We start from the raw sequence: 25,777 nt of genomic DNA on the forward strand, positions 1-25,777 counted from the left end.
GCCTCCCGAATAGCTGGGACTACAGGCATGCGCCACCATGCCCGGCTAATTTTTTCTATATATATTAGTTGGCCAATTAATTTCTTTCTATTTGTAGTAGACACGGGGTCTCACTTTTGCTCAGGCTGGTTTCAAACTCCTGACCTCAAGCAATCCGCCCGCCTCAGCCTCCCAGAGTGCTAGGATTACAGGCGTGAGCCACGGCGCCCAGCCCCATTTACTCTTACTTGCATGAACAAAAGCAAAAGCCTCTTCTCATCTCTGGATTCTCTTCTTCCAAATCTTAAAACCTACACCTGATCCTATCACTCCCTTGCTCAAGAACATTCAACACCTCCCTCCTGCCTAAGAACCAGAATACTTGTTTAATTCTCAGGGAAAAGGAGGGAACAAACACTTAGCATATGGTAGGCAGTTGACATCAAAGTAATTCATTTGCTAGGGATATTTTAACAAAGTACCCCAAACTGGGTCACTTAAAACAACTGGAATTTGTTCTTTTATAGTTCTGGAAACTAGAAGTCCAAAATCAAGGTATCAGTGGGGCCATGTTCTCCCTCAGACCCTCTGTAGAATCTTTCTGGCCTCTTCCTAGCTTGTGGTAGCCAGCACTCCTTGGCATCTTTTGGCCTGTAGCTGCATCATTCCAATCCCTGTCTCTGTTGTCACATGGTGTTCTCCCTTTGTATCTGTCCTTGTATCTCTGTTTTCTTTTTATACAGACACCAGTCAGATTAGAGTCCATCCTATCTAATGTGATCTTACTCTTAACTCAATTACATCTACAAAGACCATATTTCCAAAGAAGGTCATGTTCTGAGGTACTGAGGGCCCAGGACTTGAACCTGTGCTATGTTTTGGGGGGACCCAATTCAACCTATAACAATGTATTTAAGTTTCACAAACAAGATAGGGATTGTGATTAAACTGAGGTTCAGAGATGTAGGTGACTGACTAAATAAATAAAGCTAATAAATAATAAATATCAGAGGTGGGATGTCCCTACCCAGTCTATCAAGCCACAAATATCATGCTCATTTTCTGTAGCACGATCTTATCCAAACTGACATTTGCAAAAATTCTCCCTCAAATATTCTGTGTGAGAGCAAAGTGATATAATTATTACCTCCATATGTCCTATGCTTTCCCATCTTTTACCTCTTTTACTACTTCTCCATTCCTTGAGATTCTATCATCCTTGAAGCCCCAGTTCAAATGGTTCCCTAAACCTCCCCACCCACAAGCCTTCTCAGGTCTCTCCTGATCTAAGTGTATCTTTTAAGGTCTCTTCTTCCCTGCAATTGTGTTCCCTTCTAAAATGCTGCTCATCTCAAAGGGTTGGATGGGAAAGTTTTGTAAACTAGAGTATCCCCATTTTTTTCTTTTAGATATGTGGTCTTACTCTGACACCCAGGTTGGAGTGCAGTGGCATTAACAAAGTTACTGCAGCCTCAAACTCCTGGGCTCAAGCAATCCTATCGCTTCAGCCTCCCAAATCGCTGGGATTACAGTCCTGAGCCAGAACGCTCGAATACATTTTTAGTGAAGTTACAAAGAATTTTCGCACATTTTGAAACAGCTTTATAGAGCTAGAATTCACATACTATATACTTAACCTATTTGAAGCGTACAATTCCATGGATTTTTGTGCTAGCCTGGCCACAATTTTAGCACATTTTCATCACTCTAAAAAGAAATTCCATATTCATTAGCTCTCATATCCCATTCCCCCAGTCCTTCTGTAGATTTGTCTGTTCTGGATACTTCATATTAAAAAACTTTCACACATTTTTAATCGACTTCCACGAGGATTTTTGTTTGTAGGAATATTTCACAATTATTTTGGGGGGTCAACACCCTCCCATTTTACAGGAGAAAACGGACCATTATCGAGGATTCGTAAGTGCCAAACTCGCACACGGGTTTCGGATGCCACGACGGCTACACAGTCGGGCGGGACTTTGCGATTTTGAAGGGGATACTCGACCTCTCCTAGTGCGGTTGGAATTGAGGCCAGGGCCAAGTTCCGCAGCGCAGAGCCGCTGGGTTCTCCCACCGCACCATCAGCCACTATATTCCAAGTAGGGACAGCCACAGGCCCAGTCTCGGAGCCCTGGAGGCCCCTGAACCCGAAATGAAATGTTTGCATTTCCTACTTCGGCTCCTCCTCCCAGAACCCGGGTGCCACGGCCTGCTAGGATAGCTAACGACACCTGCTTCAGGTTACTCCCACGCGCGCGCCATTCAAACCGCGCGCCCTCCGAGGCCCAATCAACGCGCACCTTGTTTAGAGGTCTGACCGGAACTGTCCTATCAGTGAGCGCGATGGTAGAGACCAGCACGGAGTTCCAACGCTGGTCACAGTGGGAAGTGCCAGGGTGCTAAAGAGCGACCAAAAGGGTGATGCCCACACGGTGCCTTATTTAGTAACGTTAACTTGACTGAGCAAGGAAAAGACATCATACTGCTTTTGGAAGTAAGCGGTGAAGCTGGCATGGCCATGTTTTCCAAGAGATTTTCTCAGGTTCCGGGTCCAAATTGGGAGGTCCTCGGGGATCATAAACGTTAAGGGCAGTCCCGGAGCTCCGAGTGGGTGGGAAGGAGCTGTCTGCCTAAGCCGACGTGGGTCTAATGAAGGTTGGGAGAGGTCCTAGCCGTTATCTTTTTTTGTTTTTTGGGTTTTTTTTTTTTTTTTTTTGAGACAGAGTCTCACTTTGTTGTTTAGGCGTCAGCCTAGCTCACAGCAACCTCAATCTCCTGGGCTCAAGCGATCCTACTGCCTCAGCCTCCTGAGTAGCTGGGACTACAGGCATGTGCCACCATGCCCGGCTAATTTTTTGTATATATATTTTTAGTTGGTCAATTTCTTTCTATTTTTGGTAGAGACGGGGTCTCACTCAGGCTGGTTTCGAACTCCTGACCTTGAGTAATCCGCCTGCCTCGGCCTCCCAGAGTGCTAGGATTACAGGCGTGAGCCACCGTGCCCGGTCCATTACCTTTTTTGTTGTTAAAGTTGCCAGTGATGGGTACACCAAAAGCCCAGACTCCACCGCTGGTAACGGAATTTAACTTGTACCCACAAACTTATTTTTTAAAAAACGTGCCAGTATATTTTTAAAATAAAAAACAAAACATACACACAAAAACAGAAACAAACCCAAAGGTAACAAAAATAGTATAATTGAAATGTTTGCATTTAGTAAACATGCTTTTAACAACAACAACAACAAAAAATCATTGCACTTATGTATTTACAAAATAGCTATAAGACAAGAATAAATACATAAGGCAAAGTAATAAGGCATAGTTCCTAATGAGAGTTTTCTTTTAATTCTCTTAGTGTCTCTGTGTCCAGACTATCACATTGGCTCACATTTATAATCCCAGCATTTGGGAGGCACAGGTGGCAGGATCGCTTGAGGCCAGGAGTTCAAGACCAGCCTATGCGATATAGTGAGATCCCTGTCTCCACAAAAAATTTAAAAATTAGCGGGCATGGTGATGCAAGACTGTAGTCCCAGTTACTCTGGAGGCTGAGGCAGGAAGATCCCTTTAGTCTAGGAGTTCAAGGTTGCAATGAGCTATGATCAGGCCACTGCACTCCAGCCTGGGTGACAGAGCAAGACTCTGTCTCTAAGAAAATAAAATTTAAAAGTTTAAATTTGAGAGTTTCCTGAAAGTGAGGCCTAGGACCAAAAAGCATCTGCCCTCTCCTCCCTATAGGCTGTGCTTCTGAGGTCCTAAAGCTGTGGGTCACAGAGGCAGCATATTCAGTACCTTGCAGTGGTTAAGTGCTTGGGGGCTGATGTCAGACAGACTTGGATTTTGATCCTGACCCCATCTTTTACATGTGGTGTGGACTTTGGCAAACCACCTAATTTCCTTCATATTAAAATGATTCTGGCCGGGCGCTGTGGCTCACGCCTGTAATCCTAGCTCTTGGGAGGCCGAGGCGGGCGGATTGCTCAAGGTCAGGAGTTCGAAACCAGCTTGAGCAAGAGCGAGACCCCGTCTCTACTATAAATAGAAAGAAATTAATTGGCCAACTGATATATATATATAAAAAAAAAAATTAGCCGGGCATGGTGGCGCATGCCTGTAGTCCCAGCTACTCGGGAGGCTGAGGCAGAAGGATCACTCGAGCCCAGGAGTTTGAGGTTGCTGTGAGCTAGGCTGACGCCATGGCACTCACTCTAGCCTGGACAACAAAGCGAGACTCTGTCTCAAAAAAAATAAAAATAAATAAAATAAAATAAAATAAAATGATTCTAATGGCCGGGCGTGGTGGCTCACACCTGTAATCCTAGCACTCTGGGAGGCCGAGGTGGGTGGATTGCTCGAGGTCAGGAGACCGGAACCAGCCTGAGCAAGTGGGAGACCCCATCTCTACTATAAATAGAAAGAAATTAATTGGCCAACTAATATATATAGAAAAAATTAGCCGGGCATGGTGGCGCATGCCTGTAGTCCCAGCTACTCGGGAGGCTGAGGCAGGAGGATGGCTTGAGCCAGGAGTTTGAGGTTGCTGTGAGCTAGGCTGACGCCATAGTACTCACTCTAGCCTGGGCAACAAAGGGAGACTCTGTCTCAAAATAAATAAATACATAAATAAAATGATTCTAATAACACCTAGTTGAAGACCTGCAGGTGTTCACCTCCCCAACCAGAGACTTCCTCTGGGATTCCTACACTAGCTCGGACTCATTTCTTCTTCCCCAAGATCTAAGAGCCCCAAACCACCTTGTGTCTTAGATAGGACAGTAAGTTGAGGTCTGTGGTGTTCTGATGCTGGGGGTCTAAAGGGGGAGGCAAGCCCCAGAGAAGCCTGTTGAGATGAAAGGATCCTTGTATACTTAAAGTCAGACTTCTTGGAAGACCTCAAGGGCCCATCACTCAAAAAATCTACCTCCATAGCAACTGTATGATGCTGTTTGAGTACCTTTTCTAGGCAGTTCCTTTTTCTTAGATGCCAGGTGGCATCAGGCTGCTTCCAGGTTTTGGGAATATAATAATAGGTTTCTAAAAGTAACACTTGACTCTTTTTCTCCACACACCCCTTCCACAGTGCATGATATGGAGAGAGAGCTCTATGATGTGGAGGTAGGCAAGGGAACTAAATTTTGTTCAACACACACTCAACTCAGGTCCTGTACCTTGTTCTTTCTAAAGAGGGTCCCTTTAATTACATTATCTCATTTTATCCCCCCAACATCCCTAAGAAGAAATTATTATCCCTATTTAACAAGTAAGGATATTAAAGCAGAGAAGTTGAGTCCCTTGCAGTGAGGGCAGGAGGATAAGAGTGCTTGGTAAACGGGAATTCAGGAGGAAACATGAACTCTTCATAAAGGGGCCCAAAGATGACTTAAGTGTTTGGAGTTTGAGGTACATTTCTTTTAGTTGGAGAGTTGTGAAAGTCAATCTGTGTCCACAATCACTCCAAGGTGAAGATGAGGGTTTTGGTGTGCCACTCATTAAAAATAAGTTAGAATCTAGAGCCTCTTTTGGTGTCCAGCTACACCTTTCTGAATAATCATGTGTTACTAGTCTTGGGCCTTTCAAAGGTGAAAGATTTATGTGATCTGAAGAGTATTACCGTATCAAGATATATTCTGGTTTATATCAAAGCATATCTTGGGCCTTTAGAAACCTGAAACATAAGTGATGTTGAAGTAGTTTCTGCACAGGTTGACAATCTCAGGGTCCTGGTTTTTTCCTGAGCTGGTCCTACGGAGTTTGTGGTGCTAGGGAGTTACTATTGTTGGCAAGGAGTATGAGGGGAAGGTCCGCCTTCACAGATGGGGAACAGTGCCCCTGCCTGAGGCCTTTTATCAATCCATAAGAACAAGATGGGCTCTTGGTGAGGGGCTCTCTTTAGGTCCTGTAATTCTGTAGGACTGTGAGACAGCTGTGGGGACTTGGCACCTCTCCTAACCAGCTGTCTAAAGGAACTCTGACTCAAGTCTTTGAATTTTCCCATCCCCCTCATCCTCACCCCTCCAAGAACAGTGGAAAGCCCCATGAACCAAAACTGGCTGCAGCCCAAGTCCTGAGAGTCTCCCTCTTTTCTAGCAGAAGACAAGGGGAGGAAGATGTGAAAGGAAGGAACTGAAGGTCAAGAAAACTTGGGAGATTCCAGCTCTTGGGGAAATTGGTAAAATAAATAAATACATAAAAATTTTTTAAAAGGCTGGGTGCGGTGGCTCACACCTGTAATCCTAGCAGTCTGGGAGGCCAAGGCGAGCAAGAGCGAGACCCCGTCTCTACTAAAAATAGAAAGAAATTAATTGGCCAACTAAAAATATATAGAAAAAATTAGCCAGGCATGGTGGTGCATGCCTGTAGTCCCAGCCACTCAGGAGGCTGAGGCAGGAGGATTGCTTGAGCCCAGGAGTTTGAGGTTGCTGTGAGCTAGGCTGAAGCCACTGCACTCTAGCCCAGGCAACAGAGTGAGACTCTGTCTCAAAAAAAAAATTTTTAAAAAGAAACCTTGGGCCGGGCGCGGTGGCTCACGCCTGTAATCCTAGCTCTCTGGGAGGCCGAGGCGGGCGGATTGCTTGAGGTCAGGAGTTCGAAACCAGCCTGAGCAAGAGCGAGACCCCGTCTCTACTATAAATAGAAAGAAACTAATTGGCCAACTAATATATATAGAAAAAATTAGCTGGGCATGGTGGCGCATGCCTGTAGTCCCAGCTACTTGGGAGGCTGAGACAGAAGGATCGCTTGAGCCCAGGAGTTTGAGGTTGCTGTGAGCTAGGCTGACGCCACGGCACTCACTCTAGCATGGGCAACAAAGTGAGACTCTGTCTCAAAAAAAAAAAAAAAAAAAAAAAACTCTTAAAAAAAAAAAAAAAAAAAGAAACCTTGGGAGATAGAGGTGCCAGTACCAGAGCTGGTGTCTCACTTTGAGACTTAGGACCATGACCTGGCACTCAAAATGCCCAGGCACACTTGAACATGAAATCTACATTAAAGTCAGTATTAATCCTCCACTGTAAACCCTGAAACCATATATATTGCCTTGACTGTAGCTAGACCTTCTGCAAACTCTCCACCTTGGATTTGTACCTGCAGGTGCTTGGTTTTGCCTATAACCTGAGTGTGGCCGTTGCTTCTCCAGGACCTCGAGTTGATTAGCCACAGAAGCAGTATACAGAAATTTCTCACTTCTTGTACATGAAGTGCAGGGCCCTTTTCAGGTCTTACAAGGGCATCACCTGAATGAATGAGTGAGAAGTGACCTCATACCTTCTCCAAAAGCTTGAAGTATTTTTCTGGCTACTAGCTCTGATGAAGCATTGGCAGAACCACGCTTAGCGGTAGAGAAAAGATATATGTTAAGAAGTATCCAAAAGAGTTAAGGTCTAAGTTTTTCGACCCATATTGAGGGCATTAAGCATTACCCAGATACCTTTTAGAAGTCTGGGTGAATCAGCCTGGGAATGCAAGGGGCCTCCCAGGGATATGAGAATGGGAGATACCTAAACAGCCAAGGGATGGGACCATGAATGGGGGAGCTGAAGACTGTACCCCCAAGCTTCAAGGCTTTTCCAAGAATAAAAATTATATACTTATGGTGTTTCTCACTGATTAGAGATAGCAAAACATAGTAGGAAGAATCTCTTTTGTTGGCCAAGCCTTATCTCACTCAGATAATAACTCTCTTGAAATAACTGCCTATCATAGACCCTATACTTTACACAGGTCACTCATTCAAATCTCACATGACATTTCTGTGAAATAGGTAGTATGATCCCCGTTTCACAGATGAAGAAACCTACACTGGCAAGGTGAAATTTCTCACTTACACTCAACAGTGGCCACAAGGTGGAGCCAGGGTTTAAGGGAGGGTCCCCTTATTAGAAGGCCTGAGCTCTTTCCACCAAACTATGAGCCCACTGCATGTCCTGTACCTTGTAGTCTGTAAAGGGGGGTGAATTGTAGAAAGGCCGGGCAGGGTGGCTCATGCCTGCAATCCTAACACTTTGGGAGGCCAAGGCGGGAGGACTGCTTGAGGCCAAGAGTTCAAGACCAGCCTGAGCAAGAGTAAGACCTCCCCCCCTTTCTACAAAAAAATAGAAAAATTAGCCAGGCATGGTGGTGGGTACCTGTTATCTCAGCTATTGGGGATGCTAAGGCAGGAGCACTTGAGCCCAGGAGTTTGAGACGGCAGTGAGCTATGATGACTGCACTCTAGCCCAGGCAACAGAGTGAGATCATGTCTCAAAAAAATAAATAAATAAAAGAAAGATTGTTTCTTGGAGATGGGGTTGGGGGGGAAGCTTCATTACTTCAGTATTTGTGAGCAATTGCTGTGCTGAGTAGTAGCTGTATAGCACAAAGGTTAGGATACACAGACTTCATTTAAAGCTGGATCTAAGACGGGCACGGTGGCTCACGCCTGTAATCCTAGCATTCTGGGAGGCCGAGGCAGTCAGATTGCTCAAGGTCAAAAGTTCGAAACCAGCCTGAGCAAGAGCAAGACCCCGTCTCTACTATAAATAGAAAGAAATTAATTGGCCAACTAAAAATATATAGAAAAAAAATTAGCCGGGCATGGTGGCACATACCTGTAGTCCCAGCTACTTGGGAGGCTGAGGCAGCAGGATCGCTTGAGCCCAGGAGTTTGAGGTTGCTGTGAGCTAGGCTGACGACATGGGACTCACTCTAGCCTGGGCAACAAAGTGAGACTCTGTCTCAAAATCAATCAATCAATCAATCAATAAATAAAGCTGGATCCATTAGATTCAGTTGTGACTTCCTTAGCAGTGTGACAGTGGAGGAAGTTTCTTACTGGACTCAGCTTGAGCACCCCCATTCGGAAAGTGAGATGATCAGCTCTCTGGGATTGTGTCGAGTATTAAATGAGATATTTGAAGTGTTTTCACAGTTCCTAGCACATTGTGTGTGCTGTTTTTATTATTAACACTACAATATTAGATACTTAGGAGCAACAAAGAGTGAGATTCTGACCTTGCCCACTTAAATCGGTCAGAGCAGTGGAGAAAGGGAAAGAGGGTACTTCTGTAAGTCACTGAAGTCAGCTGGTGGCCAGGACCTGATCTATCCTAAGAGTGTGTGAGCTGCTCAAGGGCTGTGATGGCTCACAAGGGAAATCCCTAATGATTAGGTGAGTAGAAAGAGCACTGGGCTTGTAGCCACATAGACGTGGGATATAGGCAGTTGCGCACCTGGGTCAATGTTCCATAGAATTGGCTTCTCTTGGGACAGAAGCCCAGTTCATTTTGCGGCCAGGACGCACTCTAGGAGGCCTTGCGGATCAGCGGAACAGAAGGAGCCAAGAATGAATCGCACTGACCGCCATGAATTTATAGTAACCTCCTCCCAACCCCTAGGCCGGGGCGTGAGAACCAAGTCTCGGTTGAGTCGTTACCTAGCAACATGCTTTCTAGACCAGGACGCCAATCAGCGCGGACCCAGTAATGGGAGCAGTCCAATCACGGCGCGCTGTCGGGAACCTGGCCCTCTGGCCCTCTAGCCAATCTACACAAGAGCCAATGAGGCGTTAGGAATTGTAAGGGCCGGAGCTGAGTGTTCTGAGCTGATTCTTATTTGAATCAAATAGAGACCAAATAGAGACAGGCACTATTCCGCCTGCATCTGAATGATGGTCCCAAAGGCAGGCCGCCGCCATATTCTCTTAGGGATTTTCCGGTCCCCTAGTCCATTCTGGGTACCAGAGGCCCCACGCTGCGGTGATTCCTCTGTTCTGCCCGCACCTTTGCCCCACGCGAGGCCAGTTCCGGGCCTGCTCAGACGCCAGATCTGGCAAGGCAATGTCTCCTCAACCCGGAAAACACAGTGATCCCAGTCTGGAGCATCTAAGACTTGGGGGCTGGAAGGGTACAAGGCGCCGCCCCATCCCCGCTCTCCATCTGAACCTAGAGAGTCTGGCCCCGTGTCGAGGCAATCGTAGCCGTATATTTCTTCCTGACTTTGGGGTGAAGTCTGTGGCATGCGCAGAGGGTTCTGCTCCAGATGGTGATACAAGAGACCTTCAGCCACCTGGAGGCGCTCGGCGAGGCCCTTTAGGGCCTCTTCGTTTTGCCCATTTCTGCTCACTCATCATTCCAAATGTTCCTAAACCCGTTCGGGGCGAAAGCTGCAAATACGGAGACTACTCTGAGGCGCAAAATGCTGGGATAGATTGGGGAATCGAGGTGCTAAAGTGGTGGGTATTGGGCTGGGCTCAGGCCTGGGGAGGGACTGTCCCAGAATGCCTCCTGGCAGCCTTGGTTTTTTGTTTGTTTTGTTTTTGAGACAAGGTCTCGCTTTGTCATCGGGGCTAGAGTGCAATGGCCCGATCATAGCTCACTGCAGTCTCCAACTCCTGGGCTCAAGCGATCCAGCTGCCTAAGCTTCCCAAAGTGCTAGGAGCCACTGCTTCTGGCCTGTTTTGTTTTGTTTTTTAAACTAATTTACCATGATCATACTTCCATGTCTATGACTATTCATCTACAGCATGGGATTTTTTTCTTTTCTTTCTTTCTTTTTTTTTCTTTTGGAGAAAGGGGAGTAACAGCTTTATTAGGATATTAACCACATACTATACAATTCACTTACTTAAAGTGTACCGTTAAATGGTTTTGTATATTCACAAAGTTGTGAAACTCCTGAGCTCAAGTGATCCTCCTGCCTCAGCCGCCCAAGTAGCTGGTAGTCCATGCCACCATGCCTGGCTAATTTATTACTATTATTATTTTTGTAGAGACAGGAGTCTTGCTATGTTGCCCAGGCTGGTCTCAAACTCCTGACCTCAAGAAATCTCCTGCCTCTGCCTCCCAAAGTGCTGGGATCACAGGCATGGGCCACTGCACCTGGCCAAAATTTACCATTTTAACCATTTTTATAGTTAACAGGCATCCTCAAACTATGGCCTGCGGGCCACATGTGGCCCTCTGAGGACATTTATTCGGCCCCCGGGGTGTTTTTGCTGGGGCTGCCTGTCTTGCTTAGCAGCCGGCTCCTCCCGGGCCCACATTGCGCATGTGTGGAATGTGCGCTGCACTTTCCAACAGCCCTCCAAGGGTCTGAGGGACAGTGAACTGGCCCCCTGTTTAAAAAGTTTGAGGACCCATGGTTTAGTAGTTAAGTATACTCAGATTATTGTGCATCCAATCTCCAGAACTTTTTCATCTTGCAAAACTGAAACTCTGTACCCATTAAATAACTCCCCATTTCCTCCGTCCACCAAGCCATGGCAACCACCCTTCTACTTTCTATGAATTTAGCCACTGTAAATACCTCATATAAGTGGAATCATATGATGTTTGACTTTTTGTGACTGGCTTATTTCACTTAGCAAAATGTCCTCAGGATTTATCCATGTTGTAGCATAGGTCAGAATTTCCTTCCTTTTTTAGGTTGGATAATATCCCATTGTCTATATTTTTTTATCCATTCATTCACTGATGGACCCTTGGGTTGCTTCCACCTTTTGGGTATTGTGAATAATGCTGGTATGAACATGGAAGTACAAATATCTCTTCCAGAATCTGCTTTCAATTCTTTTGAATATATACTAGAAGCAGAATTGCTGGATCATATGGCAATTCCATGTTTAATTTTTTGAGCACCTGCTATATTGTTTTTCACAGCAGCTGCACCATTTTACATTCCCAGCAACAGTGCACGAGGGTTCCAACATCCTCACCACCACTTGTTAAATTCTGGTTTGCGGTGTTTGTTTTGACCCAGTTCCTGCAGAACACATGACAATAACACTGGAGGGGTTTCCACTGACCTCAAGATAGGCTGCCTTTGATGCATTTTGGGTGACCTCAGTGGCACCCCAACTCTCAGGACCAGAAGAGTTTGGCACCACTGCGTTCCCAGAACTCCAGGCCATTGGTGCCCCAGGGTGAGGCCCTAAGGTGAGGCTGGGAAAAGAGCCCTGGATCCATGGTGCTGCCCAAGCCTCACTCCGCACCGGCCAGGAGAAGGAGGTCAAGTGCCATGAGCTTTGTGGCCACCGCTGTGTACTTCTCCCCAGAGAGTGGCTGTGTCTGCAGCCTGTTCAGAGGGCCCAGGACTGGGATGTGATGTGGGAGACCTAAGGCCACCTGGGCACAGCCCAGCCTGACCCTTCTCCCGCTTTGTGCAATCCGAGGACCTTTCTAATGCTTCTGAGAGTGTGCCTGCTGGTCAAGAGGGACTTCTCTGAGGGTTGGTGAGGTCACATCCCACTTCTGCAGAGGAAGCACCTTCTCTAGGCTCCTGCCTCAGCCTCCCGAGTAGCTGGAACTACAGGCAGGTGCCACCATGCCCGGCTAACTTATATATATATTTATATATATATATATATATATATATTTTTTTTTTTTTTAGTTGTCCAGCTAATTTTTTTCTATTTTTTTTAGTAGAGATGGGGTCTCACTCTTGCTCAGGTAGGTCTCGAACTCCTGAGCTCAAATGATCCTCCCACCTTGGCCTCCCAGAGTGCTAGGATTACAGGCATGAGCCAACACGCCCACACCCAGTAAAATACAATAAATGTATTTTACTACATCAGAAAGTATCATTATTCCCTTCACACCCAGGAATTTCCTGAATTTATGCTGGAGACCTTTATGGCCATGGAATTCAGCTGTTTATTCAACAAATGTATATTGAGCACCACTGCCCTGCCTAAATCCTACTCCTTCATAGACCAAACCTGTTTCCCACCTGATGCATCAATTTGGAAGTTCATTAAGAAGAAGGATTCTGGCCAGACATAGTGGTTCACACCTGTAATCCTAGCACTCTGGGAGGCTGCTTGAAGTCAGTAGTTGGAGACCAGCCTGAGCAAGACCCTGTCTCTACCAAAAGAAGGAAAGAAAGAAAGAAAGAGAGAGACAGAGAGAGAGAGAGAAGAAAGAAAGAAAGAAAGAAAGAAAAGGAAGAAGGAAAGGAGGAAAGAAAGATAGAAAGAAGGAAGGAAAGAAAGAAAGAAAAATATTAGCCAGTCCAGACTACTCTGGAGGCTGAGGCAGGAGGATCGCTTGAGCCCAGAAGTTTGAAGTTACAGTGAGCTATGATGATTGGCACGGCACCCTACCCAGGGCAACAAAGTGAAACTCTGTCTCAAAAAAGGAAAAAAAAAAAAAAAAAAAAAAAAGGAAGAAGAAGAAAGAGAGGAAGAGGCGGAAGAGAAGAGGGATTATGCTGTTAACTTATGATTTGGGCAATTTTGACATTTTTTTTTTTTTTTTGAGACAGAGTCTCGCTTTGTTGCCTAGGCTAGAGTGAGTGCCGTGGCGTCAGCCTAGCTCACAGCAACCTCAAACTCCTGGGCTCAAGCGATCCTTCTGTCTCAGCCTCCCAAGTAGCTGGGACTACAGGCATGAGCCACCATGCCCAGCTAATTTTTTCTCTATATATATTAGTTGGCCAATTAATTTCTTTCTATTTATAGTAGAGATGGGGTCTTGCTCTTGCTCAGGCTGGTTTTGAACTCCCGACCTCGAGCAATCCGCCCGCCTCGGCCTCCCAGAGAGCTAGGATTACAGGCATGAGCCACCGCACCTGGCCTTGACATTCTACCGATGCTCTCCACTCCTTCCCTGCTCCAAATCCCCACTAGTTCAATAAATAGCCACCTTTCTGTAGGTCAGAATAGAATTCAAGAAATGTTAACTGCAGTTTTTTTTTTGTCACCTTTGTTTAAGCATCTTCCTCAGAACGTCTCACTGCCTGTCTTATTTTGTGACTTTTTCTGTCACATCATTTGTCTTTATTTCTTGAAGGCTTTGGGTTAGTGTTTTGGCTGTAGTAGGTGCTTTAAAACATTTAAAACATTAATGGGTTAGACAGATAGATGTGTATGGCACCAACTGAGGTGAGAGATTGGCAAAGGGCACATTCTCCTGCCCCCAGTACTGCTGGGAGATGGCACTGAGCTGGTGAAACTCTGCACCATAACACTTACACAGGAGAGGGGAATGATGGGGGTGAGGGGAGGTGCTGGCTGGTTCCATCAGCAATTTTCTGTTTCCTTCACATACATATTTGAGTCATTCTATTACTAGTAGTTGTGAATTTATATGCCTCACTAGACTGTAAACTCCATTCAAAGAACAGCCCATGACTTATTTCTGTAACCCTGCATCTCCTAACTGTCTAGCATTATGTTTTGTGCATTGAACAAATGTCATGTAAAAATAATGTATGGATATTATGCAGAAGATTGAACCTGAGAAGAGACCAAGAGGTGAGGAATTCCTGGGTTGGCAAGCAAATTAGGATAGTGTTAAGATGCCTAGTTCAGTGATGTGAATAAAGGCCCTGTCAGCCCCAGGTTTAAATCTTTGTCCCTCCTCCTTACCAGCAATGTGACCCTGGAAACTCATGGAATCCCTCTGAGATCGTTTCTTCAACAGTAGATCCGGATGATAATCACCAGTTCACAAAATGGTAGCAAAAAATAAATAAAAGGAAATGTGTAATATGTTGGGCATGCCGCTTGCCCTCAGGAAACAATAACGTTAATTTCCTCCCCTAAAAAGGTAACAATGAAGTTAACCATCATCCAAAACGTAGGATGCTCTAAGAAAACCACAAAAAGAACCGATAATCTCAGCTCCTGCTTGGCCCCACGGGCTCTGTGCTCAAATCCTTCCCTAATTCAGAGATAGGCTGAGTCTGCCAGAGAACAGTGAAAGACAGCCAGAGGGCCTTCCACTGATCGTGGGTCGCCGCAACCTGCTTCACAACTCAAGGCAGTCGCCCGGCACTGAGGAACTAGCTTCCTGCCCTTATGCATCTGTTGGCTTCGTTCAAACAGGCGCCTTTGCCAGCACCCAATCAGAACGTTCGATCTTCGGCCAACGCCCAATGAACGCACGTAATGGGGAGAGAAAAAAAGAGAACGTGAAGCCCAATCGCACCGCCATTATACTTGAGGGCAGAGAGGTTAGGAAGCCGGCATGGCGCTCCGGTCAATAAAATCGATAGCTGGAAGCTGCCTGTGTTCCAGGCAAAGGCGGTGCAGTAGCAGCGCCGCCATTTTCCCCGAAGGCATCTTCCGGTGCCTTTCACCCAAGTTCGGGCAGGAGTTTCCTGAATAACAGAGAAAGGTTTCCGTTAGCCCTGCGGGCAGCGGATTCCGATTCCCTCCGGGCCTCCCCAGCCACGCTCAGCCCTGGTCTGGCTGGGGCTCCTAAATCCCGGGGTCCGCCACCGACCAAGGGACGAGGCCAGGACGGGGAAGGCCGTGGGGCCGGCTTCTCAGGTCCAATGGCGCCGCCTTCGGCTCCGCTAGCCGCGCGGGGACCAGGACAAGCCAGACCCAGTCGGAGAAGGGGAAGGAGGCCGAGGGCTGTGAAGTTCGTGGACGTAGCCGTGTACTTCTCCCCAGAGGAGTGGGGGTGTCTGCGGCCCGCGCAGAGGGCCCTGTACCGGGACGTGATGCGGGAGACCTACGGCCACCTGGGCGCGCTCGGTGAGGCCCGGCCCAATCCGCTTCCGCGGGGCGCGAAAGGCTGGAGAGGAGCTTGGGGGCGGGAGGGGGGAGGGCAGGGAGTTCAAGGTCCTGGCCTGCGACCAGGTTGTGTAAGGGGAGGGGGCAAGGGCTAGGCAGGAGATGCCATCGGGTAGACATTTACCCAGTGTTACTTAGGAACTGGCCCTCTGACTTGTTCTCCTTCCCCAGGGTGCGCAGGTCCCAAACCAGCCCTCATCTCCTGGTTGGAACGAAATACCGATGACTGGGAACCAGCTGCCCTAGACCCACAGGAGCACCCAAGAGGGGTAACAGTCCAGAGAAGTGAGTGAAAAATAACCTTGGAAAGCCTGCAGCCCTCCTATAACGTTCTAGTCTCTAATGACTCAGTCCAGAGTTTTGTCCCATGACCCATGCAGTGGTGCTGCATTTACTGTGTTTATTTTCACAGTCTCAGGTTCTTGGCTCTGGTGGTGTGGGGACAGTCCACCACACAAAGATTCCCACGTCACTTTGCAAGCTAACCACCTGCACTTCTCGATTGTGTATAAAAGAATCAGTGAGCTTTTAAAAGGAGCTACCTTCTTGCCTCCTTCCCTGGGTCCCTGCCCCCAGCCTCCTTTGAATTGGGTCCTGACTGAGAGATCCTAAAATTCTCAGAGTTTTCTGGGTTTTGGTTGAAAGGAGCCCTTGGGGAACCTGGGATGCAGCCCTCTTTCTGCTCTTATGGTGGGGTGACCCTAATCAGTGAAAATCATACTGCACTTTCCTCTGGATCAAGCAAAGCTCTGGTTAACACCATTCTGGGAGAAAGGCGCCAGCCAGATCTACCAGGGGCAGTTGGAACTGTCTGGGCTGGGGTTTCTGTGCCAGATTCTCTAAGGCCAGGGATATCTTTCAGAAGTTCAGATCTAACCATCATATTTCCTTGCTTAAAACTTTTCAGTTTTTGCCAAGGTTGTCAAATGGCTGTCAGTTATATCTAAGTCATTTGGGAAACTTGGTAAAAATATAGATTCCAGGACCTCATCCCGGAACTACTGATTCGCTCTTGTAGATGTCTAGGAACTTGTATTTTTTTAAATATCCTCAGTTGATTTGGATATACATCTAAATTTGTGAGCCATTGGATAAAATATAGTCCAGGGTCCTTTTTAAAAATTTTTTTCTTTGAATTTTTTTTTTTAATTAGAGATGGTCTCCTTCTTGCTCAGGCTGGTCTTGGACTCCTGAGCTCAAGTGATCCTCCCGTCTCCACTTCCCAGAGTGCTGGGATTACAGGTGTGAGTCACTACACCTGGTCAGTCCAGGGTTCTTAATAGTTCTAACATCAGTGATCTCAAAGTGTCCCAGACCAGCAGCACCATAACTCTGGAAGTTGTTAGAAATGCAAATTCTTGAACCCTACCTAGACTTGCTGAATCCAGGACCCAGAAATTTGTTTCAATAAACCCTCCAAAGGATTCTGGTCACAATGAAGTTTAAGAACCATTGGTTTAGCGGGCCGTATGAGCCAGTCACTGCCAGCTCATACCTCATTTATTTCCATTTCCTGCCTTACACTTTTTGTCTAAGATCTTATAGCCCGTGCACACTGAGCCTTGGGACTTTCATGCTGTCTTTTCTTCCTTCTCTGCCATTTCAACCTTTCTAACACTCCATTATGTTAGTTCATCTTTTAACAATCAACTGAGTTACATAAACTATGGCTCATTCTACAGTACCGTGAAATAGAATAAGGATGTGTGCCAACTAGAACAATCTTTAGAATATATTAAGTAAAAAAAACGAAGGTGCAGTAAAGTATGCATAAAATATATCCTCTATGTAAGAGAGATGGGAAAGAGAATATAGTTGTATTGCACAAAAAACAGTAGAAGGAAACTAATTAATATGGTGTCTTCAAGGTAGGTGGGGACAAGGGTGGGAGCAAGCCATCTCTGTGCTCCTTTTAAAATATTTTGAATTTTGGGCTGGCAAGGTGGCTCACGCCTGTAATCCTAGCACTCTGGGAGGCCGAGGTGGGCGGATTGCTCAAGGTCAGGAGTTCGAAACCGGCCTGAGCAACAGCAAGACCCCATCTCTACTATAAATAGAAAAAAATTAATTGGCCACCTAATATATATAGAAAAAATTAGCCGGGCATGGTGGTGCATGCCTGTAGTCCCAGCTACTCGGGAGGCTGAGGCAGCAGGATTGCTTGAGCCCAGGAGTTTGAGGTTGCTGTGAGCTAGGCTGATGCCATGGCACTCACTCTAGTCTGGGCAACAAAGCAAGACTCTGTCTCAAAAAATAAATAAATAAATATGTTAAATAAATAAATAAAATATTTTGAATTTTGAACTATGTAAGCTACCTCTTCAAAAATGTTCAGTTTTTTAAATCAGCTTAATCTTCTCCAAGAAATCTCACCAGACTTCTTCAAGCTGGTTTGGGGGCTCCTTTGTGTCACACTTAGCTGTTTGTGACACTCACAATTGCGGATGGGGGCTGAGGGTATTGGTTTTCTACTTGTAATAAGCAACAGTAAGGAGCTCAGTGTTTGTTAAAGTAATTTCTCCCTGTGTTCCTGTAGAAAACAGAACTAGAAAGAAGAATGGGGAGAAGGAAGTATTCCCACCTAAGGAGCCACCCCGAAAGGGAAAGCGAGGCCGGCGGCCCAGCAAACCCCGACTGATTCCCAGGCAGACATCCGGGGGACCCATCTGCCCTGACTGTGGCTGTACCTTCCCTGATCACCCGGCCCTGCAGAGCCACAAATGTGCCCAGAATCTGAAAAAGCCTTACCCTTGCCCAGACTGTGGGCGCCGCTTTTCCTACCCATCCCTGCTGGTCAGTCACCGGCGGGCACACTCTGGTGAGTGCCCCTATGTTTGTGACCAGTGTGGCAAACGTTTCTCTCAGCGCAAGAACCTCTCCCAGCACCAGGTTATCCATACAGGCGAGAAGCCCTACCACTGCCCTGACTGTGGCCGCTGCTTCCGTAGGAGCCGGTCCTTGGCCAATCATCGGACCACGCACACAGGCGAGAAACCCCACCAGTGCCCCAGCTGTGGGCGTCGCTTCGCCTACCCCTCCCTGCTAGCCATCCACCAGCGCACACACACAGGAGAGAAGCCCTACACCTGCCTCGAATGCAACCGCCGCTTCCGCCAGCGCACTGCCCTGGTCATTCACCAGCGCATCCACACTGGTGAGAAGCCCTACCCGTGTCCAGACTGTGAGCGGCGTTTCTCCTCATCCTCTCGCCTGGTCAGTCATCGGCGTGTACACTCTGGTGAGCGTCCCTATGCCTGCGAGCACTGTGAGGCCCGCTTCTCGCAGCGCAGTACGCTGCTCCAGCACCAGCTCTTGCACACGGGGGAAAAGCCCTACCCCTGCCCAGATTGCGGACGTGCCTTCCGGCGGAGCGGCTCCCTGGCCATACATCGCAGCACGCACACCGAGGAGAAACTGCACGCTTGTGACGACTGTGGCCGCCGCTTTGCCTACCCCTCACTGCTGTCCAGTCACCGGCGTGTGCACTCAGGCGAGCGGCCTTATGCCTGCGACCTTTGCTCCAAGCGCTTTGCCCAGTGGAGCCATCTGGCTCAGCACCAACTACTGCACACTGGAGAGAAGCCTTTCCCCTGCCTTGAGTGTGGCCGATGCTTCCGCCAGAGGTGGTCTCTGGCTGTCCACAAGTGTAGCCCCAAGGCCCAAAACTGTAGCCCTAGATCTGCTACTGGGGGGCCCAGTCAGAGGGGCAATGCTCTTTAGAATGGGAAGGACTGCATATGTTCATTTCATTTCATGAAGGGGCCCAGAATAGGGAAGGAGGAGCCCTAGGTCACGCAGGGCAAAGTCAGAACTAAAACCCAGGTCTCTTGCTGCACAGAACTGAACTTTAGTATATTCCATTGCACTGGCTGCCTTCCTGTGTGTGTCAAGGACAGTCTCATTAGAAATGGTGACATCATTTGGTTAAAGTTTTCCAAGCTACTTTAGCCTAAAATAATTTGTGTGTGTGGATATCAGGGCTAAAGTTCTCCCCATCTGTTTCAGGGGCTGTCTGCTTTTCTAGTGTGTGCATATAGGGGTTACCTGTCCCCTTGCGTGCAGTCAGGAGAACCCCATTTATAGGGGCAGGACCTTCTACTCTGCCTCTTCCTCTATATCAGGTTGGAAAAACCTGGTTTGGCCCACTTTTTACAACACTCCTGCCAAATGGTCTTCTACCCTTGATTGAAAACTTCCCTTGACAGGGAGCTCACTACCTCATGAGGCAGGTCATTTCACCTGGGATAGCACTGGTCTGTGGAAGGTTGTCAATTACCACATTCTCCTTTGTAAACCTTGCCTAGAATATGTTTAAATATTTCATCTACATGGCAGCCCTTCAGATAATTTAATCACAATCACTTTGCCCCCAAGGTTTCAGGTTAAATAGTACTAATGTGATCATCCCTTAAGGCAGGGTTTCAATTCCCATGATCTCTCTCCAAACACTATTTTTCAGTGTCCCCTTTAAAGGGTCATACAAAAATAAGGTAGCACCCACAGTATATGCTGTATACTTCCTTGTTCTGTACTTGTCTCAGCAGCTCTCAGTTGCACTGGATTTGGGTGCAGCTGCACTGTACAAGGGGTTTATAGTGTTGCAGATGTCTAAATGACCTAAACTTTAAAAACAAAAACAAAAACACACATGCTAAGTCTTTTCCATGCTGTGTTTGGAAAATTGGTTCAAGTTGGATATGAGATATAAGTGCAGTAAGCTTTGGGAGAAGGCTGATCTTAAGGAAAAACAAGGGACCTGAGGTCCAGCAGCAAGAAGTAAATATGGGACTGGCTTGTGCTTCATCTGGTGGACTTGGATTAGTTCCAGGCAGCCAGTGGCTGGAAAATCCTTGAGAACTGGGTCTTACTCCTCCCTGGGTCTCATCAGAATTAGGAGAATCAGCACAGAACCTTCTATGAAGCTTCAGTCAACATTTTTTCATAAAATTAGGTGAGGCCTTTCAGGGAGGATAGAAAATTAGGAGTTAACTACAAAGAGGAAGTCTATAGTCATCAAATTGCATCCATGCCTGCCTCCCTCCAGAGGGGCAGTGGTGGCAACTGCAGCAGCAGTGTCTTAATCTTTGATATGCCTCCATGGCTCAGTAAAGCTTTACCGAATTATTATAAATGTGAAAAAGGCCCACCACTTTGCCTTGGGCAGCTGCACCAAATTAGAATTTCCAAATGTGACTTCTCATATTCCAACAGCTGGAGTGGGTAATTCTCCACCTGTTGCTTTTTCCTACAGCTCTCCTGATCTCAGCGCCAGAGTGGGAGCAGCTGGGGACCACAGCATTGTGTAATTACCTCTGTTCTGTTTCTATTTAGTCAGTCTGCATTGTAACTGTCTGTTTCTCCTTGGATGATGAGCTACCCCCAGGCAGGGGTCATACCAGACTGGGTCTCATTAAAATGTCTGATGAATGAATTACGTTCCTTGTGGAATTACTATTTACACAATGTAAATCTGGTTCCTTGACTGAGTAGAAACTTTTACTGTTCTGATGGAGATCCACCCCTCAGTCCAGCAGGCCTGCCCTGCCCTGCCCAAGTAGAGACAGAAGAGAACATCAGCCCAGCCCATGTTGGAGAACTGGCTCTTTCCCTACTCTTTATTGCCAGGCTGACCCCAGTATTTCCTCACCTGAGAACTTTGTAACTTTCTTTGGGACTGGACTATAATTCATAAAACTTGGTAGCCCTTGGTTTCTCCTTTTTTAGTTTTATGGTTTCAGAGTCCTTCTCTTGTCCCAAACACACTCCAGCCTATAAATATGCTAGGCTAGGTCTTTAAAACAATAAAAAACTTTCCACTTTGTCTCCATCTCCCATTTTCAGCTAAATTTCCTGAAGCAGTAGCCTACATTCAGAGTATCTGTTTATTCTTTGACCTATTGCATATTAGTTTTTATGATGTGCCATGTACTGTGTTAAGTACTTTATATATAACACATTCCAATCTTATGTTTACAAGAATCCTATAAAATAGGTGTTAAGAGATAACACTTCCATGGGTCTCATGTTCCCATATATCTTGCTGAATGGGCCAAAAATGCAAGGTACTGCCCGCAACAAATTCTCAGATGAGCCTATTCGCAGACCTAGAGCACTTTGAGTAAGGGGGCGGTGGCCTGGTCCCCTTGAATGGGACCATATTACAGTGGCAAAAACATATGCTGTAGATCTTCCTAATCTTTTTCCAATGTACTTGCAGCCTGGGTTGCATTAGAGGCTGGGTATTGGACTGGGTGTTGGAGAAGGGGAAGTAACTAGAAGTTTCAGGGATTACTAGACATTGGATCTAAACTAATTCTAATTCTAGCAGATCCAAAATATCATTGTAGACCAGGCACAGTGGTTCTTGTCTGTAATCCCAGCACTTGGGAGGTCTGGGTGGGAGGATTACTTGAGGTCAGGAGTTGGAGACCATCCTGAGCAACACAGCCCCCATCTCTATAAAAAATAGAAATATTAGCTAGGCATGGTGGCATGTGCCTATAATCCCAGCTACTTGGAAGGCAGAGGCAGGAAGATCACTTGAGTTCAGGAGTTTAAGGTTACAGTGAACTATGATGATACCACTGCACTCTAGCCTGTGCAACAGAGGAAGATCCTCTCTCAAAAAAAAAAAAAAAGAAAGAAAAGAAAAAAAAATCACTGTAGTTCCCCAAGCACAGTGGACTCATGATCAGCTGTGTGTAGGAATGGCAATGGGTTAAATCAGGTGTTTCTCAAACCCTGCACAGTCCAAGGAAAGCCCATCTTTAGGACTGGCACTTGGCCTGCTCCTGGGAAATAACTACTGAGGCCTTGGATATTCTATTTGATTAGTGTTTTTGTATCCTGGAGGTCTTGGGCCATGCCATAACAGTTGGATCAGGTAAGTTTATCCTAACAATGTGACTTATGGTTAACACCAGTTTTCACTCTGGGAGCCTGGGTTCTGAGTAGTGAGGTCAGTCATGTAGGTACTCCAAGCATATGTAACTGACCCCTACCTAGTAAGAACCCTGGACACCAAATCTCAGGTAAACTTCCCCAGTTGGAAACAATTGGCACATGTTGTCACAAATCATTGCTAAGAGGATTAAGCACATCCTTGTACAACTCCACTGGGGGTAGACATCTGAAATTTTGTGTCTAGTTTCTTCTGGATTTTGCCCCATGAACTTTTTCCCTTTGCTGATTTTAATCTGTATCCTTTTGCTTCAGTAAACTCTCTGAGTATAGCAAAAAATTAAATTAAAAAATGAGCAAAGCCCTAGCCACTCTTTACCCAGGCCATTTCTCAGGGTTTTGTCCACAGCAAGTGACCAGGCCACTGAGGCAGAGGTGATGTTTCCATCTGGGACAAAAAGCAGCTTACCAACTACTTACTACAAAACAGCAGGTTCCCCAAGCTAATTGTTCCTCCTCTATAATGCAACTTACGGTGTGCCTAGCATTCATTTGGGCCCCTGCCATGTTGCCTCTGAAGGAGGCAAAAGAAACAAATGACTACATGCCCATGCTGCTTGTTGTGTCATGAACAATCGGTCTTTTGTCTCTGACCTAGGAATCTCCTGTTTTCTGCCAGAATCCATGAAACAGTAACAGACTAATTTGTTGACTTGTAAGGAGGACACCCTCAAATTCCAGACCTGACAGTAGATATTATCTCCCTTTAACAGAAGAGGAAAGTGAGGCTCAGTGATATTAAAAAAATTACTTGCCCAGGATCATATATATATCACATAGGTAATTCTGAGGGCCAGTATTCTAAACCAAGTCTGACTCCAAAGCCAGCAGCTATATGACATACTATTCCACTGAAACTGTCCTTTAGAATGACCACTGATTTAATTAACAAATCAATACTTCAGCTTTTACTTTATTTATTTTAATTTTCCTACTTAAACTCTCTTGTAATTTAGCTTTTATACCCTACATTCTTCTAGCCTTCCTGGTACCTCTTGTGGCTTCTTCAAGTGTGCACACGTGGAAATTCTTTCCCAGCGTTTCTTGGGAAATTTATACATTTTTTCAAATCCCAAGAACAATCAGTCAAGAAACTGGGAAAATGCAAAAAAGTATTCTAAATCTGTGGGAATTAAATTTTAACAATCAACATAGCAAAGTTACCAGTTCAAAGAATATCACTGAAAGCAAAAAGAGGAAATGCTAACACACAGAAGTGAAAGTTAATGTCAACATCTCTGGAAAACAGACAGGAGCACCTAAAAGAAAAGATGACACTACATGATAAGGCAGTCTGGCTTACAGCTGTTGCTATTTTACAAGTCTGTATGCCTGGCCCTGCCTGCTGCAAACCATGAGTCATTCTTGCAAATAAAATAAATATACTCACAGAATATTTTGTACAAATCCTATGAGTGGTGTTAAAGAAATCTGGTTTTGGAAGTAAATAAATTGGTTTTTAAAAATTATGATGGAGGTTGCAACATCATTTTTGTGTGTGTGGTAAAATACACATAATGTAAAATTGATCTTTTTTTTTTGAGACAGAGTCTCGCTTTGTTGACCAGGCTAGAGTGAGTGCCGTGGCATTGGCCTAACTCAGCAACCTCAAACTCCTGGGCTCAAGCAATCCTGCTGCCTCAGCCTCCCGAATAGCTGGGACTACAGGCATGTGCCACCATGCCCGTCTAATTTTTTTCTATATATATTACTTGGCCAATTAATTTCTTTCTATTTATAGTAGAGATGGGGTCTTGCTCTTGCTCAGGCTGGTTTCGAACTCCTGACCTCGAGCAATCCGCCTGCCTCGGCCTCCCAGAGTGCTAGGATTACAGGTGTGAGCCACTGCGCCTGGCCTAAAACTGACCATTTAACCATTTTTAAGTGTACAATTTAGTGACATTAGGTACATTCATAATGTTGTGTAACCATCACTACTATTTCCAGAACTTTTTCATTGTTTCAAATAGAAGCTGTATGCCCATGTTTTTTTTGTTTTTTTTTTTTTTTCAGATAGAGTGTCACTCTGTTGCCCAGGCTAGGGCACAGTGGTGTCAGCCTACCTCACAGCAACCTCAAACTCCTAGGCTCAAGTGATCCTTCTGCCTCAGCCTTCCAAGTAGCTGGGACCACAGGCATGCACCACTATTCCCAGCTAATTTTTTCTATTTTTGGTAGAGACAGGGTCACGCTCTTGCTCAGGCTGGTCTCGAATTCCTGAGCTCAAACAATCTTCCCTCCTCAGCCACCCAGAGTGCTAGGATTACAGGCGGGAGCCACCATGCCCGGCTGTATATTGTCATCTTAATGGTGTTTTGCCACATATTCTTTCTTATTTCTTTTTTAAAATTTTTTTTATTTGTTTATTTATTTTTAGAGACAGGGTCTCGCTATGTGGCCCAGGCTGGCCTCCAACTCCTGGGCTTAAACGATCTTGCCACCTTAGCCTCCAGAGGTAGCTGGGACTAGAGGCAAGGGCCACCATGCCTAGCTTGCTTGCTTTATTTAGGTTTTCACCCCTTGTTCTTTGAAAGTTATACATTCTTTTGGAAGTTACCTTTACATTTTCAACACAAGTATTTGTCCTAAAGTCTATTTTTCTTTACCTGTATGCTTCTCTATTTTTTTTTTTTTTTTTTTTGAGACAGAGTCTCACTTTGTTGCCCAGGCTAGAGTGAGTGCCGTGGCGTCAGCCTGGCTCACAGCAACCTCAATCTCTGGGGCTCAGTGATCCTACTGCCTCAGCCTCCCGAGTAGCTGGGACTACAGGCATGCACCACCATGCCCGGCTAATTTTTTGTATATATATTTTTAGTTGGTCAATTAATTTCTTTCTATTTTTGGTAGAGACGGGGTCTCGCTCAGGCTGGTTTCGAACTCCTGACCTTGAGCAATCCGCCCGCCTCGGCCTCCCAAAGTGCTAGGATTACAGGCGTGAGCCACCATGCCCGGCCTGCTTCTCTATTTTTAATCTAAAATGTAAAGTACTTAGAATTTTGGGCCTTGATTCCAACTATTATAATTTAGAAGACATTTCATTTTAATATTATATAAAACATTTGTTAGTTATGCCACACAGATGCTACTCGACTTCCAATAGGGTATATCCCAATTGTACAATAGAGTACAGCTTCCTGCCACTGCCCAGTATCATGAGAGAGTATCATATTGCATATCGCTAATCCAGGAAAAGATCAAAATCTATTATTTGAAATACAGTGTCTCCCTGTGGGGACAAGGCACAGAGAAGAGGAAGCATTAGAAGGAAGTGATCAAAGAGAACACTAAAAGGACACTAAAGGAGATGAACACTGAAGTTCATTGAATCTGCAAATG

General features: G+C 45.9%; 1 protein-coding gene and 1 long non-coding RNA gene across 2 annotated transcripts; one reads left to right on the plus strand and one right to left on the minus strand.

Annotated features, from left to right (window-relative positions):
- Window positions 1–14,877: 14,877 nt before the first annotated feature.
- LOC142862448 (uncharacterized) lies at window positions 14,878–18,763 on the minus strand. Its single transcript, XR_012913533.1, has 2 exons — window positions 18,650–18,763; window positions 14,878–15,060 (listed from the first exon to the last, which is right to left on the minus strand). It is a non-coding gene; the product is annotated as an uncharacterized LOC142862448 (long non-coding RNA).
- Window positions 15,055–20,912, plus strand: ZNF689 (zinc finger protein 689). The gene is made up of 3 exons (XM_012764217.3): window positions 15,055–15,442; window positions 15,653–15,766; window positions 18,018–20,912. The coding sequence occupies exons 1-3, from the start codon at window positions 15,238–15,240 to the stop codon at window positions 19,199–19,201; spliced, it is 1,503 nt and encodes a 500-aa protein (XP_012619671.1). The 5' UTR covers window positions 15,055–15,237; the 3' UTR covers window positions 19,202–20,912.
- The last annotated feature ends 4,865 nt before the right edge of the window (window positions 20,913–25,777 follow it).

The sequence above is a fragment of the Microcebus murinus genome, chromosome 19 (assembly GCF_040939455.1).
Source record: "Microcebus murinus isolate Inina chromosome 19, M.murinus_Inina_mat1.0, whole genome shotgun sequence".
NCBI classification, from domain to species: Eukaryota; Metazoa; Chordata; class Mammalia; order Primates; family Cheirogaleidae; genus Microcebus; species Microcebus murinus.

Bases quoted from the DNA above. Each gene is read 5' to 3' on its own strand.
- ZNF689 (XM_012764217.3), top strand. From the start codon at position 15,238: ATGGCGCCGCCTTCGGCTCCGCTAGCCGCGCGGGGACCAGGACAAGCC. The intron at 15,443-15,652 runs GTGAGGCCCGGC...CTCCTTCCCCAG, and splicing joins CGGCCACCTGGGCGCGCTCG to GGTGCGCAGGTCCCAAACCA. The intron at 15,767-18,017 runs GTGAGTGAAAAA...GTGTTCCTGTAG, and splicing joins AGGGGTAACAGTCCAGAGAA to AAAACAGAACTAGAAAGAAG.